Source organism: Dipodomys ordii, unplaced genomic scaffold (genome assembly GCF_000151885.1).
Source record: "Dipodomys ordii isolate 6190 unplaced genomic scaffold, Dord_2.0 Scaffold20, whole genome shotgun sequence".
NCBI classification, from domain to species: Eukaryota; Metazoa; Chordata; class Mammalia; order Rodentia; family Heteromyidae; genus Dipodomys; species Dipodomys ordii.
In genome coordinates this window covers 4,967,826-4,980,189 of record NW_012267236.1, presented here as the reverse complement: position 1 = coordinate 4,980,189, position 12,364 = coordinate 4,967,826, and the positions used below count along the sequence as shown (strand labels likewise).

The 12,364-nt window shown below is 46.0% G+C and overlaps 1 protein-coding gene across 1 annotated transcript in view; it reads right to left on the bottom strand.

Annotated features, from left to right (window-relative positions):
* Positions 1–207: 207 nt before the first annotated feature.
* Positions 208–12,364, bottom strand: part of Capn13 (calpain 13) — a 56,393-nt gene continuing 44,236 nt past the window's right edge. Inside the window, exons 13-21 of the mRNA XM_013013526.1 lie at positions 12,035–12,071; positions 11,613–11,666; positions 8,720–8,777; positions 8,567–8,625; positions 7,013–7,081; positions 4,788–4,863; positions 3,053–3,181; positions 798–853; positions 208–234 (exon numbers count right to left, since the gene is read on the bottom strand). Of these exons, the coding sequence (XP_012868980.1) occupies positions 208–234; positions 798–853; positions 3,053–3,181; positions 4,788–4,863; positions 7,013–7,081; positions 8,567–8,625; positions 8,720–8,777; positions 11,613–11,666; positions 12,035–12,071 (565 nt within the window). The remainder of the gene's footprint in view (positions 235–797; positions 854–3,052; positions 3,182–4,787; positions 4,864–7,012; positions 7,082–8,566; positions 8,626–8,719; positions 8,778–11,612; positions 11,667–12,034; positions 12,072–12,364) is intronic.

Sequence of the window (12,364 nt, the reverse complement as noted above, 5' to 3'; positions counted from 1 at the left end):
AAGCATTGGCCTGAAGACTTAGGGTCCTTGAGCAATTGAGCCTGCTTCATAGATGATAAACTGTCAGAATTCCCTAAGGAGCCTGTTCCCAGGGAGTCTTAGGTACAGTTAGTTCCTGCAGGACTAGGGGAAATGCTCGTCAGAGGAGGAAAAAATCCTCAAAGCCCCATGTCTTACCTTGTCCATGGAATCGCTGTACTTTTTGCCTTAGTTGTACATGGCCAGGTTCATCCACTAGAAATAAACATCATCATTGCCACCTCCTTAATGGGGAATAAGGAACACCCCATCTTCTTCCCTTAGAAGATCATGGTTCAGTCTCATTACCCCTTTTCAGCTAATTCCTCTCAAGCAGGAGATTTTAACCTCTTGTCACATACACATATTCCGCTATTCCTTAAATAGCCAGGCAGTGAGAGGTATACCTGAGGTCGACCAGCTGTCTGATTGGGTGGCTCTAATATTCAGTGGGAACAAGTTGAATGTACAGTGAGCTCAGCGGGCTGTTCTTCAGCTCCCTGTTGGATTTATGACTCCCACATAATCCTCTGCTTTATTAAGCTATTGGAAAAAAATAAAATCTGTCTGCCAAGATCCTAAAGCAGCCTGGCAGTCAGCAATATATAAAGACAGTAATTGGAGGCGGGAGGGGGTGGGGGTGTGTGTGGGGGAAGCCAGCAGTGAGGCTGGCCTTTGACAACTGTTCAATAACCTCAGAGAGAGAAATTCCCCCTAGAATCCGTTGGGGAGAGGTGACTTGGGAATCTGCCTGCTGCTGGGATGGGAAGATGGCTCACCTCCATTTCTGTCAAGTAGAGTCCTTTTCCATCCTTGGAGAGGTTGCGAAAGGCCTCTAGGAGAAAGATAAAGGTATCTGGGTTTTTTTTTTTTTATTGTGAAAATACCGTACAGAGGAGTTACAATTACATGGGCAAGATAATGAGTACATTTCTTATCAAGCATTGTAGCCTCCTCCTTTGTTTCCTCTTGCCATCCCTTCCCATCTCCACCTCCCCCCCTTTACCCCCCCCCCACCAAAGTTGTAAAGTTCATTTTTCGACATAATGACTTGTACATCTCATTGTTGCAATGGGTCCACCTGAATCCCTATTTAAACGGTTTGTTTTTGTCCTTCCCCTCCACAAATTATACCAACATCAAATACAATGAAAGCAGGGGTTATACCGTGGGGGGAGGGACATACAAAGCAACAAAGAAATCATCTTATAAATATATTGGAAACAATCGCAAGAAAGAAAAACATTTGAATACTTATCTTGGGGTTCATTTCACCTAACATCAACTTATCTAACCTTTTCTGCTTGTCCCAGACATATACTAGTTACTGCAAATAAGGGAAACCATGGGACCTATGTTTCTTTGGGCCTGGTTTACTTCACTGAATATAATTTTTTCCAAGTCTTTCCATTTTGTAACAAATGGGGCAATGTCATTCTTTCTGATGGAGGCATAGAATTCCATTGTGTATATATACCACATTTTCTTGATCCATTCATCTACTGAGCAACATCTGGGTATCTTTGTTATGGTAAATAATGCTGCAATGAACACAGTTGTACTGATAGTTTTAGTATGGCCTTGTTTGTGATCATTTGGGTAAATGCCCAAAAGTGGGATTGCTGGGTCATAGGGGAGCTCTTGATGGACATAGGAGAAGTACAGCAGGCCAAGTCAGGGCCTATGTGAAGGTAGAAGCCTGTGTGATGGCTTTGTTGAAAGCAGCTCTTGCAGTCCAAAGGCTAGATGGTTCTCCATCCTCTTCTCTTTCTGGCCAAACTCTGTGCCATGGGATGGTTCTAGGCCCACCTCAGAATGGCTCTGTGACCTCTCCCTTTCTGGATTCCCTATACCTTGCATTCTACCACATTCTGTGGGCATGGGCAGACTAGTCTTTCTCTAATGGGAACAATTTGGAGACTTCCATAGTCTTCTAGAGAATTCCAAAGTGCTTTAGGTTTATCATTTATCCTCCCAGGGCTCAGTTCTTTCAGTCTTTTCATTGTTCCTTCCAGAGGTTTGCATCCATCCATGGGGTTTGCAAAGCTGACTCATACTAGGAGTGAGGCCATGATCCAGTATTTCTGGTACCCACTCTACCTCGCCCTTAACAGTTTCATTTCAAGCAACATTGTGGCTGGGGTTCTATATAAGATTTCATTTCAAACAAAGGCTATGCTACCAAAACCTGTCTAACCCTCTGGTCTCCATCATTGGATTTTTAAAGCTAGAAGAAAGACCTTCTTCCCACCCCTATTCACTTGTCTGTCGTGGAATTCCTTCATTACAGATAGAAATCTTGGTCTGTGTGACTACAGAGGTAGGTGTCAGTTATAACCACAACCTGTAGAAAAGACGAGTGATCACTACTAAACTTGTTCTTGCAAGAGTAGCTAGACAGGGTAAGGAGGAAATGAGAGACTCGGATAGAGGAATGCTGGGGGAGAGGAGTTCATCAGGAAGATAAAGACATTGCTGATTACTCAATCTTCAGCTTTCGTTGGCTGTTGTCATGAAGAAAGGGAAATTCTGAGAGGTTGCCAGTCTACAATTTCTGAGGCCTTGCTCAGGCCTCGGGCAGCAGTCTCTCAAGTCTTTTCCTGTGTTCTTTGGTCATTGCGATGGTAGTCTCCGGGATGAGAGCCAGGCATCGTGACACACTTGTAATCCTAGCCACTCAGGAGCCTGAAACCTGGTAGATCATGGCTCACAGCTCAGGCAAATTGCTCACGAACTCCCGTTTCAACCAATTAAAAAATAATAATAAAACTCCGAGTGTGGTCATGGTGCCTGTCATCCCAGATTATAAATGGGCAGATTGTGGCCCTGGCTGGCCTGGAAAAAATAGTGGGACTCTCGTTAAGAAATAATGCAAGTTAAAAGCAAATAAAAGTCTGGAGGCATGCCTTAAGCAATAAAGCACCTGCCTGGCAGACAACACAAGGCTTTGAATAAAAAAGAACAACAACAACAACAAAAACCCAGTAGCCCAAAGAAGAAAAAGGTGTGCAGGATGGCACCCGGGGACACTCACTTGCCATGATTTCCAGGCGTAAAAGGAGGCAGACCAGACTGGGGAAGCTGATTCGGCCAACACTGTCACCATACCGGAGGGTCAGGAGATCCTGCAGCTCATAGCTGATGGAAATCCCTGTAAGGAAATCTGCAGCCACAGACTGCTTAGTGGGAAGGAGGCAGGGTTTAAGGTGACCCTCTGCTTCAAGAGACTTGCTAATCCTGTTTAGAGGATCTCCTGGCCTCTTAACACTTTTTCTACTCAGCCTGGTTTGGCAACCAGTCCACCTAGTTTGGTAACCAGAATTTCTCTTATGATCCTGTGTCTTCTAATTTGTTGGCTGTGGATCCTCAGTGACCCAGACCTACAGGTTAGTCAGAGACCAACTCAAGAGACTTGAGACTCTGTTCTGGAACCATACTGTCCTTCCTGATGATCAGATACTCTCTCCCGATGGAGCACTGGGGTTTCCAGGGTTTACTTTCAGGCCTTTCCTTGCTGCTGATCTTATAAGACAACCATCTTCCCTGAACCCATGACTCTCTGTAGGTCTATGCATGGATGCTGCTAGTGTGGGCAGGCCTGGGCTCCCTCGATAAAGGAGATTTAATTCCAAATTGGTCCTTCAGGGAAAGGCCGGTCCTCACAGGAGCTTTTGGATTGCATTAGAATTATTTTCTATTTCACTTCTTTCTCTTTTTTTAAAATTCAGCAGTCATTAGTGAAGGCTCTTTAAGGGTGGCATCTTGAACTTTCTCTTCAGTGACTTTCAAGATACACTAGCAGACCAGGGGCAGGGGCATCACCCGGGAAGTTGTTAGAGATGCAAACTCTCTAGCCCTTACCCCCAGTGTCCTAAACTGAAAAGTGAGGGGAAGCTCTGTTTTCTATGCCTCCACAGGCCTGCCAGGAGACTGGTGCAGATCAGGTTTAAGCATCACAGCTCCCTGCCATGAGGAATTAAGGGGAGGAATTACATTCCAGTGAGGCACACCATTTTGCATTTTCCTTCCCAAGCCAAGGGCCAAGGGAGGGAGAACGTTGGAGCGTTTCCTTCCAGAGTTAACCTGAAGAATATGATTTTACAGTTTATTAAGAAAACCGGCCTTCCTTAATCACACAGCTTTTGTGTGACCCATTTTCTCCATTGCTCCTCTGGACGTAATGATTCCTACCCTTCCTGGTTCAACGTGAGATGACATGATTAGAAGTTGGAACTTAAATGTGATTGTGATATGATGTGAACTACTGAGCATTTATGCGTCCTGAGGTGCTGTTAGCATTATCCCTGGACTGAAAGCTTTGCCTCCTAGGAGCCAACGGGTGCCATTTGGTTTAATTTAGTCCCAAACCTCTATGAAGAAAGAGAAGCAAGATCATCTGCCAGCCCATAGGCATTTAACCCTGATGGCCCAGACACTGAGCTAGAAGTGTCTGGAAGATGAGCTCCATTCCTGGTAAGGTATCAATCATGCAGGGCTACTGTCTCACAAGTAGAGCTGTACTGGGGAGAAAAGGCAGCTGGGAAAATTGAGTGGCCCAGGAGAACTCTGGCATGGGGATGATATCTCATTTCAGAGCCCTGGAGGTCCACAGAGGTCAGTGTAGCTAGGGAGGGCTTAGTTGTACAGCTGTCTCCTCTCCTGACTGACTAGCCTCCCTGCGCCAACCTTGCCTGCAGCATGCTGGGAATGTGGGTGTAACACTCACCCCACAACCCCAAGTCTTCCTGGCTCACAGGCCTCTGTGTTACCTGAATTCTGTATGGCCTTCCACAAATCGGAGCTGAGGAGAACTCTGGAGCTCTTCTGAATGTTTTGGAAAATATGCTGATGAGAAAAACAAAGACAAACACAAAAGCCTAATGGGACATTTATGTGGATCCAGAGAATGTGGACAGAGGAAGTCCTGAACATCCCTTTTCTATTCCTGGAGATGGCTTCGTGAAAACTTGCCTAGAGGCAGCTCAGAGGTGAGCAGGGAAATGGAAGGAAGGACAGGGCTTGTGGGCGGCCACATCTGTTCATGGCTGGGGGCCGTGGACTGTCCTCGGCTAACGTATTTTCCTTTCCTTGTCCCACCTCTAGGCAGGCTCCGGATGTAAGGTAGTGTGCCACCTTTGAGGGAAATGAGCAGGGTACACTCTCGAGAGTTGGTAGGGCAGTGGTTAAGAGCAGACTTGATCATAAACTATTAGGGCTTAGTCCTAGTCCAAGTTACTTCTCCTTTTCTGTACCTCATGTTTCTAACCATTACATCTCACATCTCAGCGTATACCTGAGACTTGTCTACATAATCCTCATTACCATCCCGGTCATCCTGCTACTTCCCAGGTGAGAAAACTGACAGGAAGAGGAAACACTTGGATTGGGTGTGCAGTAGCCTTGGGACTGTCTATAGGACTCTTAATTTTGGTCTGTATAGGACTCTTAATTTTGGTCTGTGCACAGCTGCCCACAGGAGATTTGCTAAGCCAAAATAACGCACCAGCATGCATGTGAGAGCAACTATGGGAGACAAGGGTTGTGTGGTAGTAGCTTGAGAGCCTTTTCTTGGTCTTGGTAGGCATGGAGACAGACAGACCTCCTGAGTTCTCCATTAATATTCTCCATTCATTTACTAACTGATTAATCTAGCCATTCACTCAGAAATTTTGAACACTGCTATATTCAAAATTCTGTACGTACTGTGGAAGTTTCTGGGGATAGATGACTATAAGGGAGCCCCTACCCTGATCCTGCAATCTAAGAATGGCTGGACATACAGTCCCTGCGAGACACCAAATGATCCCGGGTCAGAGTAGGTATGGCACCCTGGCATAGCCACCCTGGAGGACTTTCTTCAGCCTTTAGAATTATGTTACGGGGATATTTAGTAGTAGGGCTAGCTGGTTGACATATTGGTGTTTTTCATCTTTTGAAGAAACAGCTTATACTTCTATTTAGTATGTATGTATAATTTATTATACATGTTAGGTCTTCGTGCTTTCTCTTTGATTGGCAAGATCATGCTTTTGTGTGTTTTTTTAAATTTTATCTTGGGCAAGATCATGCTTCCTTTTAAAATTGTATCTTTGCGCATCTGTATTTTCTATTGTGAGTGAGCACTGCTTTCAGCATGAGGTTAGGTTATTTTTAAGAACGACATAATAAGGTGACTTATGATGTCATGGCAAGGTGGGTGGCTTGTGCTCCCAGATGTGAGCCTGCAAGTGAAGAACCAGTGGGGACACTAATCGCATCGTGGGGGCCGGCAGGAAAGCTTCAGCAGGAACATTGTGTCTGAGGCTGGACTCTTAGGGTAGGTGGGCATTCACTGGTCTTGGGGTGCAGGGAGGGGAGATAGGGAATGTCAGGACAGTGATATGAAGCCACAATCTTTACAGGACATCTCCTAGTTGGGGTCAGAGGAAGTGGGATGAGTAATTAGGGCTTCTCCTGGCCTCAGAAGTAGGGGCCCAATTCTGCTAATCAGTTTTGATTATGTCCTGAGGGTAATGGGAGGCCACAGACCATAGACCAACCTAGCCAGAGACCAACCTAGCCAGAGACCAACCTAGCCAGAGACCAACCTAGCCAGAGACCAACCATGTCTGTGTTTCAGTAGGTTCTGTGGGAAAGGCATTGGAAGAAATTGGGAGAAGGTCACAGATGAAGGGTGGATAGAATGAATCTGAGGAGAAATGAGGAAGGCACTGCTGGCTGCTGGCTCCAGCCCTGGTGCGCAGTGGCCTCTTCCCCCCCCCCCCCGACTTCCACATCCAGCTGCTACATTGAGCAGTGCCTTGGTCTTCTCTGTTGCATGTCTTTCAAACATAATGTAATCTCTCTTTGGGGACAGAGTGGCGTTTCCTCTCCTCTTTACCCCTGAACTCAGGCATTGTTAATTGTTAATATTTAATTGCTACTATTGGTTAATAATATTTGTTAATTTGGGCCACCCACGTAAGAGTGTTAGTCATAGAGAGAATGCCCGTACCTGGCAGTGGAGAAGTCGAATCCACAGTCTCTCAAACTCTTCGTGGTCAAGTCGCCCATTCACTTTCAGCTGGGTGAGAAGTTAAGAGTTAACTAGTCCAAGGTAATGAGCAGGGGGTAGGTGTTGATTGTCCTGCCAACAAAACTGGAGAAGGCTCCATTCATTAACTAGTAACTCCCTCAGGAGAGGGCCACCTAGATGTAATCCCAGGCCAATGGGCTCCCATTGTATCTGAAGCTGACCTGGATTAGTTTTTTTTTTTTTTTTTTTTTTAAGGGAAATGGACTACTGGAAGAAGAAGGAAGTCCCAAGAAAGGGAAGGAACTTATTTCATTTGCATCTGGAGGAAGAGCCCCAACTTGGCCTTCCCAGTTGGGTTGGGTTCCTTGTCAGGGGAAGATAAAGAAAACAAAAGGGACTTGCAACTTTGCAAGCACAGGGAGAAGTTAGTGTTTCAGCCCCATGGAGGGAACACGTGTGCATTAATGCAGTCCTGATCACTCCAGAGGATAAACGATTGGTGACTAATGGAGGGTAAAGAATCAACTTCTGCCAACAGGAAAAGGATCTGTGGGGGAGGAGGAGGGGGAGGAGAGCTGGGGGTCCACTAGTCTACTCGGCAGAGTTCTGCCAATGGGGACCTCCCTCAGGGCAGTCCCCAGGGCCCTGGGACTGTGAGAGACACTTGGGCTCCTTTGTTTCTCAAGTGACTGCAGCCAGCAGAGACAGGGCTTGATTTATGGTTTCATCAAGAATCCCTCTTGTTCTACAATGGCTGGCTTCGCATTCGCAATCCAGCCTCGTTAACAGTTGGAGAGCTGGGTGATCTGTCTCAGGAGACAGCGGCTAGGGGAGTAGCTACCAGGCTGGGATCCTGCCTGCAGGGAGCTGGGGTGGGCAGGGGAGAAAGGGCTGCTCCCCCAGAGCGGGGAAGTCAGATGAGAGTCAGGAGACTGCAGGACACAACTTGTAGCCATGGAACTCGGTGAGCCATGAATGGCAGTAATGGGTGTCTCTGCTGTGTGGGCCAAGGGGACTTCTTTGTATTTGGGTGATTGTTATTTTCATTGAATCAGAGACTTGCTGAAGACCTCTCTAGCAGATATAGAGTTAAGGGGAAAGAGGAATTGCTTTTAGGGAAAAGGAAAGTCAGTGTAGGAGGAGGCAGTGTAAGAAGTTAGAACAGTGACTTCAAAGGCTGAAACTCCCACTTCAAATTCAGGTATATGTCCTCACTAGCCATGTGCTCTGGAAAAGCTACTTAACCTTTCTGAATCCCTGTTTCTTCCACTGTATGGTGGGACAATATTTGTATCACAAAGGTTTCAAGTATTATGAGAATATATATGCATTAATATATATACATATATACATACTAGTAGGATCCCAGCACACAGTAGGCGCTTGATCAGTGGTAACTACTGCTTTGATTTAGAGAGTTATTTAATTAATGGCGCATCAACAGGCCCCCAGGCTCTTGGTGAGCCATAATTAGAGCCCTGAGGATGCTCACAGAGCTCGTTGGGTCAGGGAGGAGATGATTGCCAAGGATACATCCATCAAAGCTACGAGGCTGCGGCACTGGTCCAAGGAGAAAGTATCCCCTGCAGGTCCTGAGGAGGGAGAAGCAGAAGCACTGAAGTGTCACCAGGGGTGGGGACAGGGGTAGATGAGAGTGAGGTCAGCAGGCCTCCAGGATGATGGTACCTTTCAGGAGTTCCTGGTTGAGAAGCCTCTGAAGCTGAGTGGCATCAATGTCCAGGCCCTGATCCAAACAAGGGAGGAACAAAGGCATCAGACAGAGGCCAGGACCTGAGCGCATACCTGTCCAACTCTCCAATTTCCAAGTCCTCCCTTTCCATGTTGAGCCCATCCAGCTTTTGTCTAGAGTCTGACCTGGTGCTCCAGCCATGTCAATAAGTCTTTCCCTGAGCATCCAAGGTGCCAGTCAGTCTTGATTTTTGGAACCTGATCCGGGCTCTGGGCTCTCTTACATTTCTCTCCCCATTTATTCCTGGTATAAAAGCAATTCTTCTTCTTCCTTAAATCCATACCTCTTGCTGGGCATTGGGGAGCCTCTCAGGATAAGGACTATTGAATAAATCAATGCATCCCGTTTAGGTGTGTTCCCCATCTGCTTCCAGAAAGAGCCTCTGTGTGTGTGTGTGTGACAGGAGTTAAAAATACTTGAAATCTAGTTAAGAGAGGCTGCATTAGTTGAGCGCATTATTTAACATTAGTCTTTTCAGTCACTGAAGCAGAAAGGAAGATGTCCTGGCTTTCTTTGGATTGAAAGCAGGAGGCAATGGAGGTTGCAGGGAAAGAAGAACTAAAATTCTGCAGGACTTAACTACATTGGCCTTTCACTGGTGACTCTGGGAAACCTAGTGGGCAGGGTCTTTGATGACAATTTTGTCAACAAGCAGTGCTTCTCTGCTTTAGGGGAACTTTCACTTGGAAAACTGGCACTAGATTGAAGTTTCCCAGTGGGTAACTTTTAGGGTGAGGGTGGATTAGGTGGCAAGAGGTACCTTCTGGGGTTCTCCTAAGAACTAGTACCTCAAAGGGGACAGATTCACTGTCCTGTCCATCTTCCAGGGTTGTTCCATTCCCCTCCAAGAAGAAGCATGGGCCCTTAAGATGAACCCTAAGAAAATGTCCTGCCAGTATCTGAAATTAAAACCTCAGCACAGTGCTCAAACATCTCAAATTTGAGGCATGTCCGGGGAGCTGGTCCTACATGCCTAACAGTAACTGACATTCTCTCCCAAAGAATCCTGACACCTCACTTTGAACTCCAACCTGTATGGAATCGCCCATAGATTACATGCAGTGTGAACTATGGGCCACATCTGCTTCCCTCTCCATATTCCCCATCTTGGATGTATGTCACATCCTGCAACCAGCCAAAGGCAATTGAGGAGATGAAGGCAGGGATGGGAGGCTGCTTCTGTAAACAAGTTCTCCAGGGATTCACATCTGCCTCTATGCCTGTCTGTGAGACACCCAAGGGCTATTCAGTATTCTCCAGTGGAATGTGGTGCCGGGAATATATCAGGTAGTTGGAAAGTGCTTACCAATTGAATATATGATGGATGGATCTATACTACCCCAGAGCCCAAGTTCATCCGCTCTTTCCTATATGCAGACCCCACAATTGCTATGTCTAATGAAACTAACTGTGCTCATAGTAACAAGGTATCCTATTAGTTTACAGCTAGAAGAATCCATATAAGAGAATAAGAGGGCACAGTAAGTGCATGGGGGAACATTTTGCTTTAAAATGTCTTAGAAGGGTGCAGTCTCTAAGGATAATTGCAGGTTGTATAGAACGGTGCCACATGGGTCCTGATCAAGGGTATCTAGCTGAGAGGTGAGCTTGGCACCATTTCTCTGTCTTCCTCTTGTTCTAATTCCCATCAAGACCCAATGTAAGCTGATGGTTACTTTAGGAGGAGACATTTGACAGTTATTTGGGAAACATTGATTAGAGAATCTGCACCTACATGGCAACTTATATTTTTATTGTAGAGGGACAGATATATGAACCATCATGAGAATGCATTGAAGAAGCCTTGTGTTCGGCATCTTGATTGAGACCCACTGACCATGCTGGGGCATGGTCTGGGCATTGCTCTGGGGGGAAAAAAAGAATCCATGTTGTTTCAATTCTAAGAACTGATGATCTTCTCTGGGCCAAAGAATGTACATGAAGTCATCTTTGCCTGTAAGAGCTCACGCAGTGGGGGCAATAATGATCTGGGTTGTCTTGTCATACACCAAGTGAAGAGAGCCCTCAGAGTCAAACTCAGCAGTGGCCTGAATCTTGCACCAGTGTGGCTTCCAGACAGATTCACAGTCAGCTGCATTTTTTGACACATATACTCCTCATTCTCGCAACACTCTTCACTTCGCTTATTTTCCCCAGGCCTGCCTCCTGGATACCAACACCCTATTAGCCTTCTGATTGTAGAGGCAGGGTTTGGCATCCCTTCCTGTCCTTGGTCTCTGCCTGGCCCAAGCCAACATGGTATATATGATCATCTGTATCACTTTCCACTTCCTGAACCAACCTGGTTTTTAATGGTAAAAGGCCCATGTGCAAAGCTCTTGGCAGCTGTTTTATCCTGATGAGTCAAGCGTTTTTTTCTACAACAGTTTGTTAAACCATTAGGAAAATTTCTAGTGCACATAGGAAACTTGGCAGGAAGAGCACCTTTGGTGATTTCTGAAGCTGGCCAGCTCTTGGGAGAAATGATGCCAGCTTGGAGGGAGGGGAACCAATCTGGAGAAGGAAAGATTTCAAAGGATACTACCAATTCCTTGTTTAAAGGTTTAAAACGCAACAGTCCCCATATACTCACCCCATAACCGTCCTCTCCTTTTCTAACTCTGTGTTCTATCATTTGTTACCCAAATAGGGGATAATGTGTGTCTCTTAGAGCTTGGCATCTAGAGAAGTTTTGGAGTTGGTACAGGGAGAGACAGAGTCTGGTTAGAGAACCTATCAGGTCCCTTTTTCCTCTGTATCCTCTTCCTCCGTATCCCTCTTCCTCCATCATTGGCCCTATGTAAGGCTTCTTTAAGCTGAGTACTTTACCTGAGCATATTTGTAGAAAATTCTTTGTTGGGATCCAATTTCTGAAAGACTTCCCTGGATCAAAGGAAAAATAGCTAGTGTTAAACGTTTGGGGCATTGATCAGCTAGGACTGTGAGGGCACAAGTCCCACCTAAATCTGAGAGAGCCAGAAACAATCTTTGTGGAGCGTTAGAAAAGTGAAGTTTCAAAGAAGAAAAGAAAAGCATCTGGAAAGAAAATGGTTGGGTCCAGCCTGGCTTTAGAAACCTGGTCTTCTCCTCCCACTCTTCTCACCCTTTGAGAAATCATTGGTCCATCATGATACCTCTGTTTTCATTAGCCAGTGGTGAGGTGAAGAAGGACAGACAAGCTCTTGGGGATGGGATGGGATGTGGCCAAAGATGGGCTGTGGCTCACCAATGTAACCTTCCTGCACACCTACCTTAAGAGCTCTGTGGCTGAAACTGTGGTTTGCATTCCTAGAAAATCAAGGGAACAGGATCAAAAGGATACCAACTCTCAGTGAGACTGATACATCCTGTGTCACAAGATGTATAGTGGGCAGGCCTGGCCTTAGTGAACAGATGAACACCATGGCTGTGTGTCTATCTTTTTGGTTGACATGCACTGGTCTTGTAAGCATTTCATCCTTCACAATCAGACACATGTGCACAGAGAGACCCACGCTACCAGGAAGATCATGTGTTTTGACTCATGCTCCACCTTGAATTGGTGGTAATGGCTTCCTGGCCCCTCTCTCAGACTCACTATA